The sequence below is a fragment of the Calidris pugnax genome, unplaced genomic scaffold, assembly GCF_001431845.1.
Source record: "Calidris pugnax isolate Ruff unplaced genomic scaffold, ASM143184v1 scaffold208, whole genome shotgun sequence".
Classification (NCBI taxonomy): domain Eukaryota; kingdom Metazoa; phylum Chordata; class Aves; order Charadriiformes; family Scolopacidae; genus Calidris; species Calidris pugnax.
Window position 1 is genome coordinate 2,049,047 of NW_015090967.1, and position 25,875 is coordinate 2,074,921.

At 36.9% G+C, this 25,875-nt stretch overlaps 1 protein-coding gene across 4 annotated transcripts in view; it reads left to right on the top strand.

Moving 5' to 3' along the window:
- Positions 1-25,875, top strand: part of DENND4C (DENN/MADD domain containing 4C) — a 75,300-nt gene that overhangs the window by 36,179 nt on the left and 13,246 nt on the right. Inside the window, exons 7-26 of one of the 4 annotated variants that reach the window (XR_001413215.1) lie at positions 294-360; positions 1,022-1,080; positions 2,681-2,825; positions 3,187-3,362; positions 5,713-5,813; positions 7,126-7,344; positions 8,344-8,489; positions 9,624-9,659; positions 9,884-10,014; positions 10,853-10,985; positions 11,443-11,649; positions 12,327-12,455; positions 13,179-13,323; positions 13,654-13,800; positions 16,003-16,128; positions 16,920-17,060; positions 18,365-19,512; positions 21,127-21,307; positions 22,919-23,028; positions 24,763-25,443. Coding sequence is in view for 3 of the 4 variants with exons in the window: in XM_014952596.1 (XP_014808082.1) it covers positions 294-360; positions 1,022-1,080; positions 2,681-2,825; positions 3,187-3,362; positions 5,713-5,813; positions 7,126-7,344; positions 8,344-8,489; positions 9,624-9,659; positions 9,884-10,014; positions 10,853-10,985; positions 11,443-11,649; positions 12,327-12,455; positions 13,179-13,323; positions 13,654-13,800; positions 16,003-16,128; positions 16,920-17,060; positions 18,365-19,512; positions 21,127-21,307; positions 22,919-23,028; positions 24,763-24,938 (3,723 nt within the window). In the remaining variant the exon portion in view is untranslated. The remainder of the gene's footprint in view (positions 1-293; positions 361-1,021; positions 1,081-2,680; positions 2,826-3,186; positions 3,363-5,712; positions 5,814-7,125; positions 7,345-8,343; positions 8,490-9,623; positions 9,660-9,883; positions 10,015-10,852; positions 10,986-11,442; positions 11,650-12,326; positions 12,456-13,178; positions 13,324-13,653; positions 13,801-16,002; positions 16,129-16,919; positions 17,061-18,364; positions 19,513-21,126; positions 21,308-22,918; positions 23,029-24,762; positions 25,444-25,875) is intronic. The other 3 variants (XM_014952596.1, XM_014952597.1, XM_014952598.1) reach the window with 3 other exon arrangements.

The window sequence follows — 25,875 nt, forward strand, 5'->3', positions numbered from 1 at the left end:
GGGGCTAGGCTGCCTGGGATTTCAAGTGGCTTACCTAAATGCCAGTGTGTTCTTATCTTTTCCACACATATCTGAAGCTGCCAGTATTAATTTTCACACATGAAATGTGAGTGAATGGAGCTGCTTTGTTTCAGTTTGCATAAATAGACTCTGAAACTTACCAAAAAAGTACATAAATCTTAACAGGCTTTCTCAAACATGGTCCCATAGTAATTCCAAAATGTGATTAATGTTGTTTTCAGTCCCTGATTAGTCCACAGGGATGGTTTTCTAACATCTTGTCTTCTTTTCAGGCACATATCCCATTTTATGCACAATATACCTTTCCCTTCACCACAAAGGCCAAGAATTCTTGTGCAGGTAAGCAAAACATTTGCTTCCATTTTTAGTTAAAATAATGGGAACCCCTCTTTCTTCCTGTTGGAAGTCTGATTTCTTCCTTTAGGCTTTTTACTCAGTTTTGAGTATCCATCTGCTGAAAGGGAGAGGGGAGGAAATGGGTGGGCTGGCCATCTCTTTCACTGATGCAAACCTGGGGTAGCTTAGGAAACTTAGAATTTCAGACTTCAGGCGGTCCAGGTGGCAGCAGCTTCCTACTTGCACTTTTTTCTGCTGTGTATTACCCTTTCATTTTATAAGCAGCATTTGCATTTCCTTGGTGGGGGGTTGGTTTTTTCTGTCTTTCTTTGGCTTGTCCACGCGCTACTGTGGGTCAAAGGTTAGTCCCCCCCGGCACTGTCTCTTGTGCTTCTCTGTTTAATCACCTACCAGCAGTTACATGTTCAACACTGAGTCATAGACAATTTCCTGTAACTTCTGAGAATCATTTGAATGACTAATACGAGCTCTGTTGACCTAGTGAACACAAGTCCTAAAGATTGTCTCTGATTTGCGCCTCTTGCATGGCATTGTGACTCTGCCAGGCAGTTTATGGGACTGTGGGTATACATTTATCTTGGAATATTGTAGCATATTAACTTTGGAGTTGTCCATATCACTCACATACTACTTTGTGTTTCAGCTTTCTGCCCATGATGCATTAATATTGTCTCAGCCGGTTTCTACACCGTTGCCATTAAGGTATCATAATTAATGCTTTAAATGTATGCTACTTGAAAAATTCACATACAGATAGGAATAAGTCATAGAAGAAAGCCAAACATTTCTGCAATATTATTAGATCTTAGACAGAAAGCTCAACACACGTTTATAATATTATACAGTGTTGTCTTTCTGATATAAACCTGTGCCTTGTGGAAGAATAATATCACTAATTATCCTGAAATAAAGATGAATTGGCAGATTACTGTAGGAACTCTGAAGGAAGAAGCAGGAGTCTGTGAGGAAAAAAATATATGTATTTAAATATCTTGTATTTTCAGAACCTGTGCATTAAGCAAAAAAAATTTTTAATAGCATAGGTAGACTATCTGTCGTCTTGTTTTTTTTCCTTTTCAGATCCAAGAGAGACATTTATGTCAGGCAGCTCTGTAAAATCAATCAATGCACAAGTATGCAAGCATTTCAGAAATTCAAAGTTATACCTAGAAATTGGTGTTTATGCTTGAAGGTTGACGCAGTCTCTGTAGATCCTGCCTGCATCTTCTGGGCTGAAGTTCCCTATGATTGTGACGTGGGGTTTTGTTTGGATGGCTTTGGTGATTTTTGGATTGCTTTTAACTTAAGACCCAAAATATTCTCTCTTTTTAATTTTTTTCGCCCCACTCTTAAACATTGTGATATAATATTCTGTGTGCAGAAGAATCCCATGTTTAATCACATCTGTTACACAGCTGGTTAAGTAAAGAATTGCAGCCAGCCACCAAACTGCAAAGCAATGTGTAAGCACTTTTCTAAAAACAGATATTTACACCGCTACATTCTTACAGATATCACTACAATTTCTAAATGTGAACAGTCCAAATAAATGAAATGGTGTCTAAACTGTAGAAAATACACATTGCTGTGAGAATGATGGACTGATTTTTGCTTTACTATTACTAGAATTTGATATTGTGATGCTGAGATCAAATGGATTCTCTGGTTCATGATTTTTGCCTGAGCTAACTCGTCATATGGAACTACTGGTGTTATTTGTGCTTGGGTTAATTGTTAATGAGAGAGATCTGTTTTTACTGTTATGAAGGCAAGATGCCTGTATGTATATAAGAGAGCACACCATTAACAACACAAACTCAGCAGTAGCATGGTAGAGCATATGTTTCTTTAGCAGCAGAATTTGAATTCAGGTTTCTTGGTGGCAGTACATTTCTCATATTGAGGTGATAGCTATTAGATAGATAGGGAGATATTTGATGTGTGGTAATATTAGCACCATTCAACTGGTTGGTCCCAAACAGTTGTCAGAAGTTTGATAGTAGTGACTTTTTTTTTTTTTTTTTTTTTTTTTTAATTTTTGAAATTTTTTTTTTCTTTTCCTAATCACAGGGCAGGATGTAAGCGGGTTTTTAAAGCAAAAGGCAGAGCCACATGGGTCCCTGGAGTTGCCCGAGCCAAAAATAACATTTTAAGGGTTAGGAGCCAGAAGGCTTTACAGTTTAGCTTGGGTTTTTCCAAAAGTGTTTAAAATTTTTTTATTTGTTTTTTTTTTTTTTTTTTTTTTTTTTTTTTAAATCTTGTAACATTCTTTTTCTCTTTCCCTTTCCCACTCATCCCTTAGTGGGGCAAACTTTAGCACTCTGCTCATGAATCTTGGACCGGAAAACTGTGCCACTCTGTTACTCTTTGTATTACTAGAAGGCAAGATCCTCCTCCATTCTCTTAGACCAGCTGTGTTGACAGGAGTTGCTGAAGCTGTAGTAGCTGTAAGTACAAAGTGTTCTGTACAGCAGTGAGAGGAATCAGTTAAAAATCCACTGTTGTTACAAGGCTTTTTTAAGTTAAAACGATTGATGCACTAAATGATCACGTTTTGCAGCAATAGCATTTAGTTAAAGTCCATAGCATGTCTTATTATTCTAACTATTAGAGTGATCAACATTTTTGCATAGATAACTAAGAGGTGTGCTGTGGTCAAATTGAAGATTCTTTTCTGACAGTATTACAAGGTTCTGACAAGTGTTTAGCAATTTCATTTCAACTTGCTGCATGTAACTTCTTGGGCTTTATTATACAGTATCTGTTGTCTTGTTTTAATGCTTTGATTTCATTTAATTTTTCCTTCAGATGATATTTCCATTTCAGTGGCAATGTCCATATATCCCTCTGTGTCCTTTGTCTCTGGCCACCGTACTCAGTGCACCCGTTCCATTTATTGTTGGAGTTGATTCACGTTACTTTGATCTGTACGATCCACCACAGGATATTGTGTGCATTGATTTAGACACAAACATGGTGTACATGTAAGTTCTATGGAGTGTTTACATTTATCTGTAGATGGAGAGATTGCTGAAATGCTTAGGATCTATGGGTCAGTTAAACGCTTTATTGATTTTCCTTGTGTCAAAAAGACGCTTCCTCTACTGAAGCAAATCTTTCCTTTACGTTACTGAAATTCTTTATCAGTAGCATCAAAAGAAATAGTAAACAATGAAGCAGATTGTGTTGGGTTTTTTTGGATTTTCTCCTCCCCCTAGATCCCCATTAAAAACACTGCAAAAGCTTTTTCATCACCATATATCAAATTACTCTGTCACCAAAAGAATAATTGTAATAGGTGTTATGAAAGAAAAATGTATTGAAGAAACTCAGGGAAGAGAAGTTATTTATATGAAGATATTTGCAGTGAAAAATACTGGAATGTTTTTGTTCATAGGTAGAATGGAAGACTGGGTTGCTGAAAAATGGAAGAGGTAGAACCAGGGAATTTAGGAGGGAGATAAGGATGTCAAGGTTCTGGTGGGATGATTGCTAGAAAGACCAAGTACCAGCCTTACTTGGATTGGCTACTGGACTAAAAATCTGCTGGTGGCTGACCTCTTCTAAGGCGCTCAACTGGAAAGATTTGTGCACCTTTTCTTTTCTTAGAAGTCTGTTTCTCTTTCAGTAGTCAACTGATTTTTCTTTTTTTGCTGCCCATTTTTCATCTATATCATCTGTACCACTTACTTACTTGACATCTGTAGCATTAATTAGGTAAATGTGGGATGTTGGTACCTGTATTATAAAACTTTTTAAACCTAGAAATCAGGATATTTCTCGATTTTGGAGATATGTAGGTGAAACCAAATATCTGTAAAGCATTGTGTGAGGATCATACAGAATTCAAAAATTGTATGTTATTAGTGATTAAAGATTTGTGTTCCCTTTTATTTTATCCACACCTGCTTCTGCCCCTCTTATTGCCATGGCACTGCTGCCTTTTTTTTTTTTTTTTTTTTTTAAGGTGTAAAAGTATTTAATAGCACTGTTGTTAACTTTGAAAGACCACATAATAGAAGAATAACATTTGGAAAATTCAGTATTTTCTAGTACATTATTCTGTCTAGTGTCTTTTTAGAGCAAGTTTGCTGCTATCTGCCTTACGATAGACTGAAGCTTTATTTACTGCCAAAGACTACTGAAGGCCTTTTATTCATTCAACATCTTCCTTAATGCCTTTTTTTGGATGTTTTCAGCTATCTCTCTGAAAGTAGCATTGAAAGCTGGTTAAGGACAGTAGCCTTTTTAGGGCAAAGATTTGAGAGTTTGTTTTATTTTTATAGCAGAATTTTTTTCCTTGCATTTTTGGAACAGTACCACTTACATTGTTTATAGGCATGCCATTATGGTGGGTAAAAAGCATGCGTTTTTTTTCTTTAACTCCTGAAACTTTGGCTTCCTTCCTAAGATATTTCTGTGTCAATGCCAGTTGAGCAAATAATAATTGAACAAATGTTTCACTGATGCGAGGTACAAAACAAGCAGTGACAGCATCAGCTCGGGGAGTAATAACCCATCAGGTCTTGCGGCCACAGGGTTTGTTGTGCTCCCTGTTACAGCGGTTCTCCCCCTCCTCCTGCCTCCCAGAAAGAGGAGTAGGAGTTCTCAGGATTTACTCCCCATTCCCTCTCTTTTTATATCCAACTGCTTGAACAAGGTCTGGCATTGTACCCCTTGTCCTTCTAACAGAGATGAGCATCCCTTTAGGCCAATTTACCCTATTGCTTAATCAACCACATCATTTTCAAACTGTGAGCCAATCTCCCTAGTCTCTGCTAGCCTGTGGTTGAAGCTGGAACTGAGTTGCCATAGACATGTTACCGTGTACCATATGACCCTAAAGCTACCAGACTGGTCTTCCAGCATTTTGCAGTGACAAGTTCATGTTGTATTCTAAGGTGCCTTTATTTGTGCAGTAGCAGTATGGAAGGCTTATGGTGGTACAGGCTTTGCACAGGAATCACATACAGATTAGTGTGCCTGACTTCTATTAGCAATACTGGTAAAAATTCTGAAAGGGAAATCAGCTAAGCGACACTTCCGCTAAGAAGTGTAAATCAAATCTTGATGCAGACCCTCCTTACAGACTGGAGAAAACTATTCATAACTCAGGTTATATTGTTCTGTATCTAAGGAAAAGAAATTCTGAGTTAAGTCAGTCCCAGTTTTTAAATTTTGACAAATAAGGACAGTGACAAGATTTCTTTTCAAAATAATTTCTTTTTTTTAGTTAATATATTCTGAAAATGAAGTAACTCAGGGCTGTGGAAGCTGTTCATTATTAAGTGATCTGGATTTTATATATCCTGTTTTCCCTCCCCTGTGTTTTAGATCAGATGATAAGAAGAGCACCAACTGGAAGCAGTTTCCTAAGAAGCCATGTAAAAGTCTGCTCAGCACCTTAAAGAAACTGCACCCACAGCTGGCAGCAGGTGAAATATATAAAATAAAATGGGAAGGGGTAAGAAACTATCTAAAGCAGGAAATTAAATATTTTAGAAAACTAAATTTTCTGATACACACCTACAAGTCTTAAATTATAATTACTGTATAAATATAAAAACTGCCTTCTATCATATGTAGTGTGAATTATTTTTTTAGACTTTTATTTTCTTTGCTGTAACTTCTTAAAATTTGAGCTTTTTTTTAGCCTCCACTCAAGATTAAATTATACTTAAAGATTTGGCTAAAACACATTTGGATCTCGATGTAAAACTGTATTCACAGTTCTGATCAAAGATAATAGAGCAAATAGGGATATAAGTAAAACAATTATGAATATCTCAGCTATTGTGCAGATACTGCTGAATGTCTCAGATAATGACATTTCTACAAAAATAAATGATTACCTAAATTTTGTTGAAGTATTTTGTCGAAAGAAAAACTGGCCGCTTTCAGCCTAATGACTTAGACAAGTAAGAGAAAAGGTGTAGCCGACCTAACAGTTTTCAGGTGTTGCTTCTTTCTGGCTGTAGATAGGCTCGTTAAGGTATGCTGGTTCAGAGTATGTTAGGTTGCATCATTATGGAGAAGGAGATAATGATAGCCTACATAATATAGAACTACTTCCTGATTTTAACTTGAGCAGATGAGTGGTCTTTTTTAGATAGATCATTTTTATGTTTTGGCAATATTATAATACATAAGTTATAATATTTATTTATGTATAAATACATCTTCCAATACATATGTTATTTATATATGTGAATATTTATATTACAATAATTGATATTTTTGTTACAATAAGCGCAGAACTAAATTTGCAGCAATACCTGCTGCTGTTTTTTTAATAGTGCGAGAGTAAACTCTGAATGTCATTTACTCATTTCTACTCTTTGGTGTGCTAAAATGTTAGAATTTTGATTAGAAAAATAGTTTTAGGCCTTTTTCTTTTAAGATATGCAATTTTGAGAACAGGGAAAACTTGTTCCTTTGTGTTGATACGTTACTGAAAGACTACATTCACTTGGCTGTGTGGTAACATTAGCTCAGCTGAGATCCTCCTTGTCGTTTCATGTCCCAGAGAGCTGAATGTGATAGAAAAACACCTAACCAATTCTTGAGGTAACCTGCTTTTTATGAGCCAGATCAATTGAAAAAATAATCACAGGACTTCTAGTATTTGTCACTTCTGAATATGGGAAAGTAGAAAAAAGAAAAATCCTGTCTTCAGCGTTTTGCAAAAGTTACCTGTTTGAATGCACTGAATTTTAATATAGGATTGTATGTGTTACCCATTGCTAGTTCACAGGAAAACTCAAGAAGGCTCTGCAGTTGAGATGACTCCTATTGAGGCAGATTTCTCCTGGCAGAAGAAGATGATAGAACTCGAGATGGAGATCCAGGAAGCTTTTCTCCGTTTCATGGCATCTATCTTAAAGGGTTACAGAACATTCCTCAAGCCGATCACTCAGGCACCTTCAAATAAAGCAACTGCTGCTGATTCCTTGTTTGATCATCAAGGTGAGAGTCAAGCAAACCAGCTGCTGATAGCATTGGCAGGGTTACAACTTTGGGGTTGAGGAGCTGCTTAACTTTAAAAGGTCAAAGTTCCCTTTGGTTGTACAATTCTCGGCAATATTTACAGTCACAATCAACTACTCAGAGTTGATTAGAACAGGGATACACACATAGAACTGCAATTTTGCAATAGCTCTGGTCTTAGAAAAGCTGTCTTTCAGTAGCATGATTTCTTGTGTGGCATGTTCTATAAGGGCAGCTCTTGGGAATGAAAAAATATTTCTCAGTTGGTATAGAGCAAAAATGCCAGAGCCCAGTAATGAAGAACAAAGTAATGTTCTTGATATAAATGGGAAGATAATAGAGAACGGGACAGAGATCAGAAACAGAAAAAAAAACAAATCAGGAAAGGTCATCTTATTTTTCTCATCACCTTACCTTTTCATATCTCTTCATGATTTGAATGCTGTCTAAAAGGTCACAGGTGTTTTGCTTTATACATGTTGGTGGGGTTCTGGGGTTGGGTTTCTTTGGTTTGGGTTGTTGATTTTTTTTAATTTTTTTATTTACTGGAAGAGATTTTTAGTCAAAGGTTTGGGAAGTAAAATATTTTCAAGGTTTGGAAAATAAAATATTCTCAGGTCCATCACCTCTTAGGTTAACATAATCTTTATTTTACTACTGCTTTAACTATCAGATGCTTCTCCTTTTGTACGAGGTCATCATCTTTTTCTTGCACAAAAAGTGAACCATCAGAGTGAGCAGATTATAGGTGTGATTGCCTGCCGGGTATTGTTATCTATGGTAAAAAAAGAAATATTAAAAAACCCAAAACGTGTTATTTTAATCTTCCAAATGCAAGTGATGATAAGTAGTTGTTTTTACTGATTTTATATAAAGTCAATACTTTATGTATTAGCACTTTAAATATTTTATGTTGACACTTTATTTCTTATGGGACTCATAACCAGTATTTAGTTGTGTGTTCCTTTTTGTAACCAGGATTTTTAAAAAGCAGAGATCGTGCCTATACGAAGTTCTACACGCATCTCACCAAAACGCAAATATTCAGCCGCTTTATTGAAGAGTGCAGTTTTGTGAGTGACAAGGATACTGGCTTGGCATTTTTTGATGACTGCATAGAAAAGGTGAAAAACGTCTAGCAATACTATTTAATTACATGCTTTTGTTCATTTTGTGTTATTGTCCTGGTTTTTAGTTGTAAAGGTAGATAGCCTCTGCAGCAAGCGTTTTGAGGGATTGGGATTCTTGGTGGTTGTTGTTCAGCCATTTTCTTCCTTCATCTTCTTGCACGGTATTCATTTTCTGTGTTGATGCAGGAAACTTTCATTAGAGGCCTGTTGGATGTCAAGCTATAAGATAATGTGAGAAAGACCAGTAGTTGATACTTTAGCACAATGCTGTCTGTGTCTTCCCTTTAAATGTTAATCATCCTCCCTCTAACGTGGAATTATTTATCAGTGGTCATCTATGTTGTTGCTCTTTTTCACACAACTTGAACTTAAAAATATGCCTAGTGCTCCACTTGTGGTCAAAACTAATTTATGGAAATAAGATCCTCTTCTGTTGCCTGTCCTTGTTTTTTGAAACAAAGCCTCTTCAGCATGATTCTGATCTAGATTGCATATTGAGTTTATCGTTTCATCTGTAAAATGCCACATTCACAACATAAAAATTAGGAGCTAGAGCATTATATGTAATTTTTTGAGATGTGTATATATATGATTCTTTCTGTGCAGAATCTTCATTTTCATTTGATGTTCTTATGGAATGAGTCTTTGATTCCAGTCAAATTAACAGTTGTCAACAGACCACAAATAAGTGTTCAAAAGTTTCATTACCTTTGTTTTTCTTTCTGCTGAGTGTGGGCTATGCACCTAATTGTTTAATATTGTTAATAATTCAGTATTCTTGCAGATTGTTAATGTGTTGCACACTTAAATTGTCATATTGAAGATACCTGCAAAAAAGCAGTTTCTTTCAATTAAACTAAATGAAAGCACTTTCCTTTAATAGATTTAAAAATTTGTATTTAGTAAATAATGTCAACAGATTGAAAGTATGCTGATTACTTCATTTTCTTACTTTCAGCAAATGAAATATTAGAAAAAAGAGATTAATGGCTTCTACAGTAACATGAAAGTTTAGTGTTTCTTATTTAATATTTAAGTAAATGACACAGCTTTAATTGAGTTATTTAGGATTTTTTTTTTAATTTGAGAAGACATTGATTTTTTTTTTTTTTCTTTCTCTTTTCCCAGCTCTTTCCAGATAAAGGAACAGAAAAAGGAGAGAAGGTACTTTGTCCTTCAAAATGTTTAGGGGTATTTGATTGTGAAATAAAAATGGAAAGACAAAGCTGTGGACTTGGTATTGAGTAATTAGAACAAATATAATTTATATATTGCAATCAAATGCAATATATATTAAATATATTTTTACATGTACAAACATAGTGTTAAAAAGGACACTTTATCCCAAAACGAAGCTCTGTACTTAGTGTACAAACTCTTGTTTTCAGGTTGATGTAGACTCCGTGGAAGACACACGTTTAATTGAGCTTGATGAGTCACAAAAAAGTGAACACACAGTGTTCATAATGCCACCAGAACCTCCTGCTGATGATGGACAGGACCAAGTGCCAAAATACAGGTACAAGTTAAACAGCCACTTGTAGTGAAACTAGGATGCTTATGATGTTACGCAGGGCAGATGTTCCATCTTGGTGCAATACTTGCCTTAATATTAAGCTATAATATAAAGAATTTTTTTAAAGATACAATGTGCCTGGATTTTGGTGAGTTTCTGAACTTCTAGAAGTCAGCGTGTTGTTTGTGTGTGTGTGTGTGTATGTTTGAGGGCATGTGGATTTTAGCCTTAATTTTTGTAACTTCTTGCCAGCTTTGTCGTAATACTTTTCTACATGCATTCATTGTCTGTCTTCCTGTTTGAGCCATTTATGTGTATTTTGTAGCAACTGCAGTGCACTTTGATTCACAGTGGGAATGACAGGGGGTGGGTAATGGATCTGCCCAGTACTGTTGATCTGCAGCCAATGAACCAAAAGAGTGAAACACCTGCTCCGCTTTTCAGACTTCTTTCATTCAGTGTTTTCCAGCCTTATGCAGGAAGTGTGGAGTTTCAGACACTCTGGGTATGATTTTTTTCTTCCTGTCTCTCTTGGAGGTCACAAAGGTTCAGTTCCCTACTGTTGTCCTTTTTAATCATTATTTGTGTTTCCCTGACCTTCATGATATGGATGGCATATGAGATGCATGGTTCTTGTTTCCATTGTCTGTGGGGATTTAATGTCCAAGGCATCTTCTTGTGATCTTGCAATCTTTGTTCCTTTTTTTTTCCCCCTGATTGTTTATTGTCTTGTTTGTCAGTTCTTTGCACACAAGTTGTCTTTGTATGGTTTTCTTGTTATCAGCAGGTATGTGAAAAGCTTTTCTTTTCTGTTTTTTTTTTTTTTTAATGATCTATGTAGCTATAAAAACTTCCCACGACTAGATTTCAAGCTCTTTGACAGACCGCAGGAGCTCAAACTGTCCTTCACCAGACACCCAGCTGGAAGCAGCATTTCAAATAGTCCAGCACTCATGGCAAAGAGGACAAAACAGGTCAGATGGGTCACTGTAATTACTGTGTGAACACTGAGAGATATAACATTTTTTGGTAAAATTGCCACTGCCTATTTATGCTATGTTAATGTTACTAGAGGTTAGGTCTTTGTAACTATTGAGAATTAACACTTGTGAGAGACTGAAAAAGAAGGCAACAAACAAATTAGCATCTGAGATTACAATTTGTTGTCAAACCCAATTTTAAGCTTTAGACTGTAACATGAAAGAAAAGGAAATTAAAATTAATGCTAGAATGGGGAGGAAAACAAAAAAGAATTAGTTCTGATGCTAGTTTTTGCTTTCAGAGAGCCTTAAGAGAATGATTAGAAGGGAGCTTCAGTTGAATGTCTGTCTGTTGTTATTAAATGCTCACTCGCCAATGAGTTAGTAAGGGTTTCTAGATTCAGGATGTTACATCTTTTGTCTGCTTTTTTGTTTTGTTTCACCCTTACAGGAGATAAAAACAGCCCATAAATTAGCCAAGAGGTATTACGTAAGCCCCCCGCAGTGGGCTAAGTGTCTCTTCAGTCATAGTTACAGCCTATGGTTTATTTGTCTGCCAGCCTACATCAGAGTTGCACATCCCAAGGCCAAAGCACTGCAGCAGGCGTACGATGTTCTAATTAAAATGAGGAAAACTGATGTGGAACCACTAGATGAGGCAAGTGTGATTAAAAAAAACATTACCATAAACATGGAATAGAAGACAAGGTGCAAATATAGTGTGTTTGACCACCATCACCACCAGGTTAAGCGTACTTAGAGTTTAACCAGTTCTAAAACCACCTTGATAGGATCTTGAAGATGTCTGCTTAACTCGGGCAACTGGAAATTAATTTCCTTTTTCATCACTAATGTAGTGTCAGCTGGGTCAAGTAATCCAACTTAGTGTTGCTAGTCTTCTCCCAGACTTCTTCAAGAATCTAGTTCTTGAATATCCCTGTTTTTTGAGTTAATATTTTGCAGCCTTACTGAACTGAAGGGATAATGGGTTTGTGTGCAGAATACAGCATTCTTCCAGTAGTATCCACCGGCATACAGCAGCAAATCACCCTGCTTTTTGTGTGGGCGTTTCCTTCCCTCCTTTATTTCACAAACAGAAGAGCTGGGTGGAAAAAAATTCAGCGTTATCAACGTGACTGCTGATGTTATTTCGGCTCGTGTGATTTCCTGTTTAATTTTTGCTCCATCTTCTGGCTGTTGAGTGTTATGTACTGAGTAGCTGCTCTCACATGGCTTTTCTCCTCTACGTGTGTAAAAGTTGGAAATCAGGGAAGAGCTTAAGCTCTTTCAAAATCCTTGTAGTCAGTCCATTTATGCATTTCTTTATCTCGTCAGGTCTGCTACAGAGTTGTAATGCAGCTCTGTGGACTGTGGGGTCAGCCTGTTCAGGCAGTGAGAGTCCTCTTTGAAATGAAAAATGCTGGAATACAGCCAAATGCCATCACCTATGGTTATTACAATAAGGTAAGAGAAGTCTTGACCAACATCTCCCTTGTTGTCATTCCACTTGTTCTCTAGCATTTGTTGAAGGTTGTTTCTTAACAGTTCTTCAATTGGATATGCTGATTCTATTGGGCAAGCAATCATTTTGGCATTCTTATATTTCACTGGATCTACACTGTATGGTTTTACACTGTTAAGTTTACATTCCTGTGCTGTTTGGGTAACCAAAAATTCTGTTGAAATACACATTTGTAGTGTTTCTGTTTCCAAGTTTTGCAACTTGTCTGATGCTTCCATGTCAAAACCATCCATTCCTAGGTATATCCTTTAAGGTATCAGGATCCAAGATGAATGAAGGCTGGAATTAGTCTAGTTGAAGTAGCCTCCTCCTCTTATCCTTGCTTCCAAGTTCCTGTAATAAGCTGATGGAATTCCTCAGTAAAGTAAACCATGTGAAGTAATAGGAAAAGAGGTGCTACTGTGGTCTTTTGTTGCTACCAAAGTATATAGATAAGAACAGACCCCACCTTGTTTACTTAAAGAAATCTTGGTCCATTGTTTGCTGTTACTCGGCTGTTGTCTCTAGAGCTGTGGGATAAAAGGGAACAGCTCATAAAACCTCAAATATTTGAGTTTGGAGAGGAAATGCCCTTTTCGAGCATGGGAAGAAAAGCTTCTCACTGTACCGTGTTTCTTAGTGTAACTGTTTTACTGTTTTTGTTATTGCAATGTCTCTCTCTGTAGGCAGTTTTAGAGTCTCCTTGGCCTAGCAGTAACCGCAGTGGCATATTCCTGTGGACTAAGGTACGAAACGTAGTTCGTGGCACAGCACAATTTAGGCAGTGCTTAAAGAAATCAACGCAGAGCCCACGAGTACCTGTGATACCAGGTAATACGTTAGTTGAAAAGGATTTCTTTCTGCTGAACAAGAGCATGACATGTTTTCTGAGGGATTGCAGCTAATATTGTGGCTTTTACAAGTTGAAAATGTTTCCTTAAGTGTATAAAAATTGGTAATTGCCAACTTGATGCTTGAAACAGTCTTAGAATGTCTTCCACACGCTGAAGAATTAATTACCTGAGTTCTGTTGCTAGAATTTCATGTTCTTATTTTGTATGTTCAAACAAAAGTATTTACTGTTGTCTGAAGAGGTTAGATTTGTTTAAGCCTGAAAAGTTTAATCCTCTCTTACTAACCAGCTCTCGTTCATGTCTTTAGCTCTGCGGAGTACCACGGGTGGAAGTGATGGGGACATGGTGAGCCATGGTAGCGTGGATAGTTCTAATGATGCTAACAGTGGGGAGCACACTCTCTTCGTCAGTGACTTAGTCAGGCTTGATACCATTGATAATCACTCTAGCACAGGTACTAGATTCTGCTGGGTTTCACTACTAACAGTCCCTCAAAAGGCTAAGTTTTTCTAGTCTCCTGTTGATTTGCCCTCCTCAACCACCACCTTCCCCTCTTGGGGCTGTAGACAATGAAGTGTGGACTTGAACTATGTAAAGAAAAAGAAATACCCTGTTGTTGAATATTACTCATTTACTAGAGATCGTGCTTCTGCTTTAGTTTAGAGTGAACAGTAGCAGAAATACTGTTATGTTAAAATTAATGTTTTGCTGTGGTCTCATGAACCTTGCTTTTTGTGCTAATCTTTAGAAAATATATGAAATCTCTGACTTATGAGTCTGTTCAATTTTTGCATATTGTCATTTATTCATAGAAATGATAGTTTGAGTAAAATGTTTCTCTACATTAAAGGAAAGGAGTGAAAGTAGCTGAGGTGATTAGAAGCTAACACTAAAATATTGCTCTTTGATGATAATCCAGAAGGGCCTAATTAGCATTCCTGGAATTAGTATGTTATGTATGGTTATAGTAAACTATGGTTTTAAAGGCCATATTCAAGCTTCTTAATAATATTTGCTAAACTTGGAAATAAATATAGAAATTATCAGAACCTTGTCATACAGTCTTTGAGACACCCTGCAAATGGAAAGACAGGTGATAACCTAGAGAAAAACTCTGCCTTGAACGTGGTGTGCACTCTTCCACACACACTGGAGTAAAATGAGTGCACAGGAAGTTAATCACTTGAGATGGCAAGACAAAATTCATGGTTCTTTGTATCTGCTTGAGTACTGATTACATTCCACCTGTGCATAGTCTCAACTAAACTTCCTTTCTGTATACTTCAAAGCTTAGTGTATAAATGGTTCTAGCACACTCTTCATGTTTTTAATATCTTGAGCCATTCTGTAAAGAGAACTTTGATTCCTTTGCTTCACCTGATATGCTTGACTAGATTACTGAACTTCCCTTCTCTCTGCTCTTTGTTGCTCTGCTTTTTGCTCTTTGCTGTCTCTTGGGTGCCGCATTTGTCCTTGGCTCTCACGGTGTGGGGTGCAGACTTAAATGGTGTGAAGCCTTAGATGCACGTGTGCATTATTTCTACCCTTGAATGTTACTTCTGCAGGTAATTCACCCATTTATTGATAGGGTGTTTTCACTTCTGTGCAAAGCAGGGATACTAATGTTAATGAAATGATGATAGAAAATAAGGACCAAAGAATGTCAGAACTTAACTTTTTATGTAAAAAGCTTTTAATGTAATAGCCAAATGTAAAAATTGATGGCTGCTCAGACTTTCGAATTTATTTTTTTTACGTGTTTACTCTTTGTTGCTAAAAGAAACAGCAGTAATATGTATTGTAGATAGATAAATTATAGCTGTCACTCAAGTTTTATGGAGCTTCCTAATATCTTCCACACTCAATAACTTGCACTTTGATCTTTTTAAATACTTTCATGTATTCTAATAGGTACTCTAAGGTATATAAATAATGCCGTTTAACATGTTGCTGTGGGATATGTCCCATATAGTATTTTTGCATCTGCAGCAGGGCTTCAGATAAAGATAATATTTTCTTTCTTATTTTTCTGGATTGTTTCCTATGGCAGACTTTTTGGACTACTGTAAATTATTTTATTTTTTTAAAAACAATGAGTTAACAGCTATCAAGTTTAACTGGTATTGTAGAGGAGCAGACTTCTAAAAAAATATTTAGATTTTTACTTTCTTCTATTACATTTTTATACTTTGCACAATAGCACAAAGTTGTAGCACAGTTTATGATACAGTTATTTTCAGGGATGTATTCATTCTTAGAAGCTTACTCAATTCCTGTTGTGCTTGTCTAACATTCTTTTGTAGGTGCATTTGAGAATTTAGTTTGCCAGCAATAAAATATTTCATGCTAATGAAAAGGGAAAGGAATGAAAGGAGATACAGTGCATTAAAAGTAGTTAGTCAACATAGTGTTCCTGGGGGAATAACTTGTATTTAGTATAACAGTTAGAAAAGTAAATTTGGATTGTATAGCCTAATTATCTCTGCTGTCATGATCACCAAGTAGATCTGCGGACGGACTAGGTATTTTGATAATTGTACTGAGAACTTTTCTGGTAAAACAAAATGTGAAACAAATTAATTTCAATTCTATTATTTTCTTATTGAAAAACAAGTTTAGGAAAGGAAAATAAGTCTGTTCATATTCCTTCAAACAGGTGGTCAGTCAGACCAGGGCTATGGATCCAAGGATGAACTTTTAAGAGATGATGGGGATAGCCTTCGTGCAACTGAAACACAAGAAGAGAAAGATGTTTCTTCTACAGCTGAAGACCTAATAGGAGGTTAAGTATGCATGTTTACATTGATGAAAGCTTTTTGTAATAAATCCGCTTCATACATTAGACTACCATGAATACTTCAAGTATTGAATTAATAATGTCATTAAGGTCAAAACAGGACTGTATGAAGTCTGGTGGACTACTCCCGTTCCCTAGATAATAGCAGTGGAATTCATATAGGTAGAAATAGCCTCTTATTAGACTTATTTAATATAGGTGGAAAAAATGGACAAGTGCTGGGGAACACAGTATTTTGCATTCTGTTCATCTCGTTTGTATGTTTGAAAACTTGACCCTTTTTTTAGCTGTACCAGTTGACCTAATATAAGGCACTACTTTTCACTACAAACTCTTCACAGCTGTAAAAATGGGGTTATCTCCTGTCTTCTATCCAGATTTTGCCTTTAGTTTGTCTGTATTTTGTTTCTCATTACTGAATCTGTTTCGTATCTGTGATATGAGATCCTTAATGTGAATTAGGGCTTCCAAAGCTGTAATTAGACAAATAGCCCTGCATGAAGATCTGAGAACTGCTGGTTGTGGCTCTAATTTGTTTAGTTGAAAAATAGCAAGGGAAGAAATTGTCATATGCTCTAACATTGTGAACAGCTAAATGCTCTCTGCATAATACTGTCTACTGTCATCTAGGCATTATTTCCAGGAAATGCTCTGTACCTAGTAGGACTGGTCCTTTAGGTTGTAATCATATAAGGGAACAGTGAGTTGTTTTCCGTAACAGTGCAAACGAAATTATTTAGTTAAATTAACTGAAGTTCACATTCTGTTTCTTGTAGATGTTTGTACTGAGAAATCTGATGAAAAGCAACAGCTGAATATAGAAGCTCATAGTCCAACAGACCCACCTGTTTGGGGTAACAGTATTGTGAAAGTTCCATCTGGGATTTTTGATAGCAGTGGAAGGAAGAGCTGTGGTGGTGAGTCACTGGGTGAAACAGAGCTTGCTAAAATCCTGATCTTGTGCTATAGTGTTTTGCAATCTTTTCATGCTATTAAAAGAAACAACACTTCTATTTGAGGTGCAGATACATTTGCTTTCCACCATTATCCTTTGCAGGTGAAGGAAACTGTGAATTTTGAGATTGAAAATTGCTGTTGGGTAGATTGAAATCAAGATTTTCCCTGTCCCACACTGAGAGTGTTTCAGTAATGTACCAGAAAATCAAGAGAGATAGGGTCTTTACTCTTGATTTTGTCACCTAAACCTCACTGACCTTGGACAACTCTCATTATTCCTGTGGCTTACATAGCCAGTATATAACCTGGGAATAATGCACGTTGTCTTTGTGCCATACAAAATCTATTTACATATCTGTTGCTTTATGATGAGGAAGACTTATAGATATGTAAAATCTTTGGGCTCATTTTTTTTTTCTCCCCTTGTGCTTGTCCTTTACTAAGGCAATGTAGTCCAGCTTCAGTATAACTTGATAACTAATAATTGAGTGTCAGGAAAGAAGTTGTCCAGAACCATTCTGGCAATTATAAGAGCTGATGACTAGTCAGGAAGCAGCACTGATGTGCGAATCAAAACCTCCTCCAGCAGTGGATATGGTCCTCCATATCCCACCGGCTTCTCCGTTGGGATTCTAATATAGTAGAATTCCTGGTGTTACGAAGGTTTTTGCCTAGGTAACACAAATTCCTTGGCAATAAACATTCCCAGTTCCTGTGGACATGGGGAATATTTATAAGATGAGCTTATATCTTCCACATACTAAAATTAATTAGCTTTTTCTAAATATGTTTGTGTCATAAACAGAGTAATGCTTCTGTGTTGTGCAGACAGACATGATAGTTGGGATTTTTTTCCGAAGCAGAATGAACTACGGAGTTTGATGTACAGATCTGTGAATATAGCTCGGTGGGGGTCGGGGTGGGGGGGGAGAAGAAGCAATCTTTACTTGCAATTTTACTTTCCTTTAGTTTGTTGATGTATTACCTGTTCTCTGCTGGTTGTTGGCACAGGGAAAGGAGTTAAAAGCCATAAAAGGCTTTGACATCAAGTAATCAAGAGTAGATGACTTTTGATCTGCAGAATGCCTTTGCAGCCAGTAAAATAACTTGTTAATACTAGTGGATTAATGGGCTAATGGATAACTTGAGACTGTGAGGCTCCCAGTCTTCTCACCAGTTAGCAGATAAGGAGATTTCACTTGATTTCAGGAAGCAAACATTTTTGGTGGCTATGGATACCATATTAATGCCTTTTCTCTTTTAGAAACTGGTTCTAGCCCACTGTTCGTAACTCAGGATTCAGCTGAAGATGTAGTCTTTTGTGATGTTTCTCCTAAGAAAACAAGTGAAAAGGGACAGAAGAGGCAGAAACTGTTTTCAGAGAGAAGCTGCAGTTTCAGCAGTGAAAGCAGAGCAGGAATGCTGCTGAAAAAAGGCAGCTTGGACTTGCATTCTAAAGAAATAGCGATAATGATGGGAGCAGATGCCAAGATCCTAACAGCAGCTTTATCTGGGGCCAAAACTTCACCCTGTCATATGAATAAATCCCACAGCTTTGAACGCATCGTTGACCATCAGGTTTCTGGCATAAGTGGCACTTGGAGTTGTATGACTGAGAGTGATTGGGAATTGGAGCATAGGTCTTCGCCAGTACTGGAAGAACCTGGGGAAGGGCAGGAGCATCTTGAGAATGGAAGAGATGAAAACATGACCACAGCGGAAGATGTGAACCTTGAACAGTCAGCTGAGTCCAAAAACCAGAAACCAGAATCCAAAGATGCAACTACTAAAAGGAATAGCTTATATGGGGTGGTTAAGCCTATTGAAAGGGAAGATGTTGAAGTAGGTTTGGACCCTCTGTCTTTGCTGGCTACGGATAGCACACAACCAAGGCATCCAGAACCTGAGGAAAAGCTGGTGTCACCAGTAGCAGCACGTAATTTGGCAGATGAAATAGAGAGCTACATGAATTTGAAAAACCCTTTGGGTAGTAAGTTTCCCAGCATGGAACTGCACAAGCCAAATAGGGAAGCAGAAGCCTCTGATACACTTGGTCACTCCCAAGAAAGGAGGTCAAGCCTGCCATTGGAGCCTGTCCTGCCGCCCCCCAAGTCTTATGAAAACAGGCGAAGTCCTTCTGTCTCCAGATCCAAAACATTCACTGGACGACCAAAGCAACAAACCCATCCACGAGTTCAAAAGGAGCGGTCTTCATCTTTAACAGGACTGGGTCGTTCTTCTCCACATGGCTCGTTAGGATCTGTTGTAACAACTTTATCCAATCTGAAGTTAGACAATATACTGTCTGGACCAAAAATGGATGTTCTGAAATCAGGCATGAAGCAGGCTGCCAATGTGGCCAGTAAGATGTGGGGAGTTGTAACGTCAGCATATAGTTACTCGGATGATGAGGCAAGTGTTTTTTGATATGAAAAAATCTAACATCTGTGTCCAGAAGGTTACTTCACAAGATGGTATTTTTTATTAAGTATTAACTTTTATTAGCTAATAAAAATTTTCTTTGTCATTAAAAAACATTTTTCAGACAAAACCAAATTAAATTATCTTGATACAGTAAACCTAAATTTTGACATTTTGTTCTTAACATTCCCTCCATTTATTTGTTTAGCTATTTATCTTCTTATTTATATCTAAAGAAGCAGCACCAAGAAACCCTAGTAAAAATAAAATCATGTCATCTTAAATTATACCATACTTCCTGTCTTATCTTTAAAAAATTGAGGGCAGGTTGTGAAAACAAATCACAAACCTAAGAAGTCAGGTTGGTGAGGACTGAAGTTGAAAGTACAAAGGACAGGTTGAGATCTAGTAAATTTACTTGTCAGGAATTTGGAAACTAAATGTTATGTTTCTTGTGTGAGCACAGTTGATTAACTCTGTCTTTTTCAGACGAAAACATTTCAGAGTATAATGACATGAATGAAAGAGGAGATGGAGGGATGAATATTACAACTTCCTCCTTTCCCTATACGTCTTGTTACTATGCCTCCAAACACAGTTTTCTCACTTAGAAAGGCCTCTGCTTCATCCAGTTAACCCCTTAATCTGGTGTTTGGCTGTAAGGATCTTCTGTCTCCTCTCTTCAGGCTGTTAAGATAGCTTCTTGTTTCCTTTTTTCAAATTCTCACTCCTTTCCCCCCAGCCTCCGTAGAAGGTGGGGAGGCGAAGATAGCTGTTTTACTTTATGTCTGTGTGAAACAATTTTAACTTATGCTACTTATAGGGTTCTATTAAATAAATTAAAAAAAAAAAAAAAAACAGAAAGATTTTTCTTATTTTTTTTAAACTAGATTTTGCCTGTGACAATGAAAACTCACTGGATGCGTTCTTTCCTGAGTTTTTTTTCCTGTGACCTAGGTTTTCCTGTGTGCCTTTCTTTTATACAGACCCATTCCATAAAATTTTGTTTAATGGCACATCACAATTCCCTTAATGTGACTTATTTTAATTTCCCTCAAGGATCTTTTCATTCTCTCCTCTTTTATTGCTGCAATTTCCCTTTTTTAATATCTTGACTATTTTACTTTGTTACCGTGTCTGTGTCTTACTGTTATTGCTGCACCATCTCAGGTGTTATGTATTCCTGTCTTAGTTTCTGAAAATATGACTTTAGCTTGATTTTTTTTTGTGATAACCCCTTCATTTTGTGTAACATCTGCCAAATCACAATTTCTGCATCATTTTTCATGTTTCTCCTGTAATGAAGAAGTTTATGTCCCTGTAGCTTTGTCACTCAGTTTGATTCTTAGCTCACTATTTTCACTACTAAAGCATTTTGTTTTTCCAATATCCTTCTGGTTTGTCCAATATCTTCTCCTTTTAAGGCTGTGTATATTTATCTTACATCGGGATACAATTACAATTGTACAATTACAATTACAATTTTTACATCAGGATTTTTGTCTTAATCTGCTACTTTAATTTATTTATTAGGGGAAAGATGGAAGTCAAATAATGGATCTGGAAGTACTCTACAATGCTAATTTTCTTCTTCTTGTATTTAAGGAAGAAAATAATCGACCAGACTTCACCTTCCCTGCTGGTTTCGAAGATAGTATTTTAGGAGATAATATGCCATCAAGAACTGGAGTCCCAGGGTTAATTACTAATGAGCTTGCACAAAGCACTACTAGTCTTGGCAGTAGCAGTAGCAGTGGAGATGCAGGAAGACAGCATTACAGTGCAGGTGAGATTTTTATGGGTTTGTTTCCCCCTCATAACTCTTTTATAATACAACAGAGAAAACCATTGTGTGTGAAATCATTCGCAACAATGGAAACTGTGGTAATCTGAAATTATTTCAAGCCCTTAAGGTAAGTACAAGTAAATTTGTACTTCCATTCAGTACTGTTCTCTTGCCCTAGCAAATAGCTAATGCTTCTCCCTTTGTTGAATGTATAAAAAGTTGATAAAAAATACAGGTATTTAACTGTCAAAATACTTCTTCTGTGTCTGTGACAGAAAGATTCCAAACTAGTATAGCCAGGAACACCTGCTTATGCATGTAAAGTCATAATACTCTGAAGGTTCTTGAAATACTAGTACAGAAAAGCAGAGCAGTGTTCAAGAAACTGCAAATAGTTGCATAACTAACATAGGCAGATCTTTTGAGGGGAAGAAAACCCCAATAAACCAAAAGCCAGCAAACAAACAAAACCAACCCTACACCCCCAAGCCCACAAAAAACCCCAAAATGACACACACAGAAAATGCATCAGGTTTACTGTGGAGCAGGAGGCACTGGATGCATACTTGATTTGAAGTTGTGAAGGTAAATAATTTATGAATACGTGCCTATTGCTAAATTGTCCTTTTCTCTGCCCCCCTCTTCCCCCTCCTGTTCTAAAACTGGATGAAGTAAATCTAATAATTTTCAGTTCAGGTTCCATTCAGCTGGATTTTATTCTGATTTTGAGAAAAAGATGTGTTGCTGAACCAGCTGGGGGTAAGGTCTAGCTCTTGTTGCAGTACTTTAATGATACAAATATTGTAAAGCCATCTGCATCAAGAGATTAAGAACTGTCTTGCGGACTGGACATAAACTGGCCCTGTCTAGCAAAATCTTGAAAAGGTATCTTCTAGTTCCAGTTAGTTAGGACTGTTGCAAGAACTATATAAAGAGTGGCATCCATCCACTGGATATGTAAATTTTGTAACAAACAGAACCTTCAGCTGAAGAAGCAGAGGAGCCTTCTTTATGACAAGGGACTCTGATCATAAGGGGACTTGTGATTTTTTGAGTAAGGAAGTTTGACTTGGCTTGTCAGGGGAGCTAATGCTGATACTTCTGCTTCCTAAAACTGACTCCAGCCATTTCCTTCTGTTAAATATTTTCCAAGTCCTTTTCCCCTTCTCCTGGGCAAAGCTCATAACCCTAAACGCCTGCCTTACCAAAGAAGGATTATTTGTTTTACAGTAATGTTAGCCAGGGAAAGCACAGTAATGGCATCATTTGTCTTGCCTGGTACTATCCTTCTGTTTGCTATTTACATGTGGATGTTTCATTCAACAAAGCTTGAACCATGTCTTAGAATAAGTATATTGAGCAATCTTATGGCTCTTTACTATTCTTTATTTTTTTTTTCTTTGTATTTTAAGGTTTTACTCATTGATGTGTTTTTTTTTTTTTCTTTTACCAGTCTCTGATATATTGTGTTAGACAAAAGTAACTTTGAAATGTTAATCACAAAATTGATATTTACCCATATATCAGTGAAGTTTCAGAGCTACACATATCTTTGGAGATTTTCTGGTACAATTTTCTATCTTGGTCAAGCAAAAAACTCTTTCTGTACAGGTGAAGTTTCATTCCCAAGAAGTATGAAAGTTCTAGATTCTGAGAAGTCAGAGCACAGCTCTTCACATAATACTAGTTTATCCAGCATTTTCCAAAACTATGCAATGGAGGTAAGATGAATAAACTCATAAATGAAATATATAATTATTCAGTATTACATTATGCATTAATTACCTCTTTTATTGGATTGTGATTGGATTTTCCAAACAATTCTTTCCATGCTTCTACTGCAAAGATGCTTGATAGTTTTAGCACGGGATGTGATAGTAGCTTTAAAAAAAAGTGTTAAATGTTTTTTATGTATCTCTCTTCTATATAGAGAAGATGCGATTGAGGGAAGGATCAAAACTTGAGAGAGAAATTAGAGAGGAAACAAGTTTGGGTTTTTTTTCCCTTACAACCTTATTTTTGTTGTCTCCCTACCTCCCTCATGAAAATGATGTGTTGCTACTAAATAATTGTGGTGGGTTGACCACATCTAGCAGCTAAGTCCTCACCCAGGCAGTTGCTTACTCCTCCCTCATCAGGATGTGTGAAAGAATTGGGAGGGCAAAACCAAAAAAATCTTGAAGGTTGGGATGAAGACAGTTTCGTAAGTAAATTGGGAGAAAAAAATACAACAAAAGCAGGACAACAAGACGGGGAACAAAAAAAAAACCCTGAGTGATGCAAAAGCAATCAGTCAGCACCATGACATCCCAAGCAACAACTGCCTTGGAAAAACTCTTCCCCACAAACACCCAGTTTATCACTGAGGGTGATGTTATATGGTATCTCTTTGGTCAGCTGTCCTGGCTGTGTCCCCTCCCAACCTCTTGTCCACCCCCAGCCTACTTTCTGGGTTTGGGACAGAATAAGAAAGAAAAGGCCATGGTGGTGTGTAACGTACTGTTCAGCAATAGCTAAAGCAAGGGTGTGTTACTAACACAGAGCTTGTCACCAGTCAAGAACCATAAAGACTGCTATGAAGAAAATTAATTGTATCCCAGCCAAACCCAGCACACTAATGATACAGTATGTTTCTCTGTTTCAGTTACTGCTGTCAGACTTCAGAATCATAGGCAATGGTCACTGTTTGCCTTGGATGCTTTTCTTTCAGTGGTAGTGTTATTTTGCTAGGTCCCGTATAGTTTTCTTTTATGTTTGATCTTCTGGAGAGCTAGGCTTCTAGTTCTGTCAAACTTCTGCACTGCTTTACAGAAGGGGCATAATATGGAAAAAGTAAAATGTTGCCATTGGGTTAATATCTAAAATATATTAAATCTAAAATATACTGTATGCTCTGTTGATCCAAAATATTATATGTTGTGTTTGGTGGTGGTTTTTTGGTTTTGTTCCCTGTGGGAGTGAGACAATTATATAAGAGGAAGCCTAAAAAATAAGGTTTATAGACCATTCTTCAGCTAGTAGAGAATTACGTTTTACCACCTTTTCTTCACTTCTCAATCTAGTTTAGTAATGAGACTTTTATTAGGTAAAATCCAGCTTTATGTATTTTCCACTTGCATTGGGTTTCCACTTGGACTGGGAGCAGGGAGGCTACAGGGGTGGCTTCTGTGAGAGGATGCAGAAGCTTCTCCCCTGTCTAGAGTATAATAAGGTAATGCTTCTTCCATGTCTCAAAATACCTCACCAAAAAAAAAAAAATTATTAGTATTTGTATTTCATAGGTAAAAGTTATGTGGACAAGATAACTCTGAGTATGGTGAGTAAGTAGTGATGAACTCATACCTCCCAAGTGGCATTCTGATACCTGGTAAACTCCTGTGGTTTCTAAGCCTATGAAGCCAATTATAAAATAACCTTGAAACAAGACTGATAATAGCCATTCTTTGTTGTTTTAGGTATTGATGTCAAGCTGCTCTCAATGTAGAGCTTGTGGTGCTTTGGTTTATGATGAAGAAATTATGGCTGGATGGACAGCAGATGATTCAAACTTGAACACTACATGTCCTTTCTGTAAAAGTACCTTCCTGCCTTTACTTAACGTTGAATTTAAAGACCTACGTGGCTCTGCAAGGTTGGTGGGTTTTAGAGATACCCTCTTTCTGCCTTTGCAGTTGTATATGGTTATATTTTTTCACAAAAGCATCTCAGTTATATCTGCTGGTGTTTTTATCTAGATGTTTGGAAGAATGTTATTGCCTGTTTGACAGTCATGATTGTACTGAAGGAAATTATAAGTCATGTAAACTATTGAGTTCCATTATAAAACAGCCAAAAAGCAAAGAACTAGTTGCCTTTTTGCCATTCTTTCTTTTCGTATTTTCGTTGTAAGCCTAACTGTGCAGAACGTGTAAGTCTGTTTTCATTTTGTTTAGCTTGTAAATGCTAGTGGATCATGAACTTTTTAAAACCATATGAAGTAGTTTTAAAATCTGTCAGCAAAGGATTTCTCACAAATTACATCTACTAACAGTTTTCAGGTACAGATGCTCCAGCTTATTTTTTCTCCAGTTTAAGCTTCTCCGCTTACTCTTTTTACCTCTTTTAATTGCACTGTGAAGGCTGGAACTTATTTTAAGGTAATTTAAAATGAATTCTCACTTTGGTGGTTATTGCCATGGAGCAGCATTAGTGTTCTTGGATGCTGAAACTGAGCCATCCCTAGAGTGTGTGCCTCAAACACCTTAACAAAGCAAGACACGTTCCTGTTATTTTGTGCCTGTAATGGTGTGTGGTCTTCTAGTCTGTAATGTCACATGACAATAGCAACTGTTTTTAGTGATGTGTCAGCTATTGACACATTGATATATTGTTGCTGATTGGAAACCAGGACAAATTAAAGTCACTTGTAATGACTTAAGTCCAGCATAGGATTTCTTACTTTGCAGATCAGATCTCTGTATATGTTTGTTTACTCTGACTATATAAGTTACAGTGGAGAGAGGTGTCCTGTTGACAAGCTTTTTATTGTTGTGTTTCCTTGGTTTTCCTAGTTTTTGAAAGCAAATGTA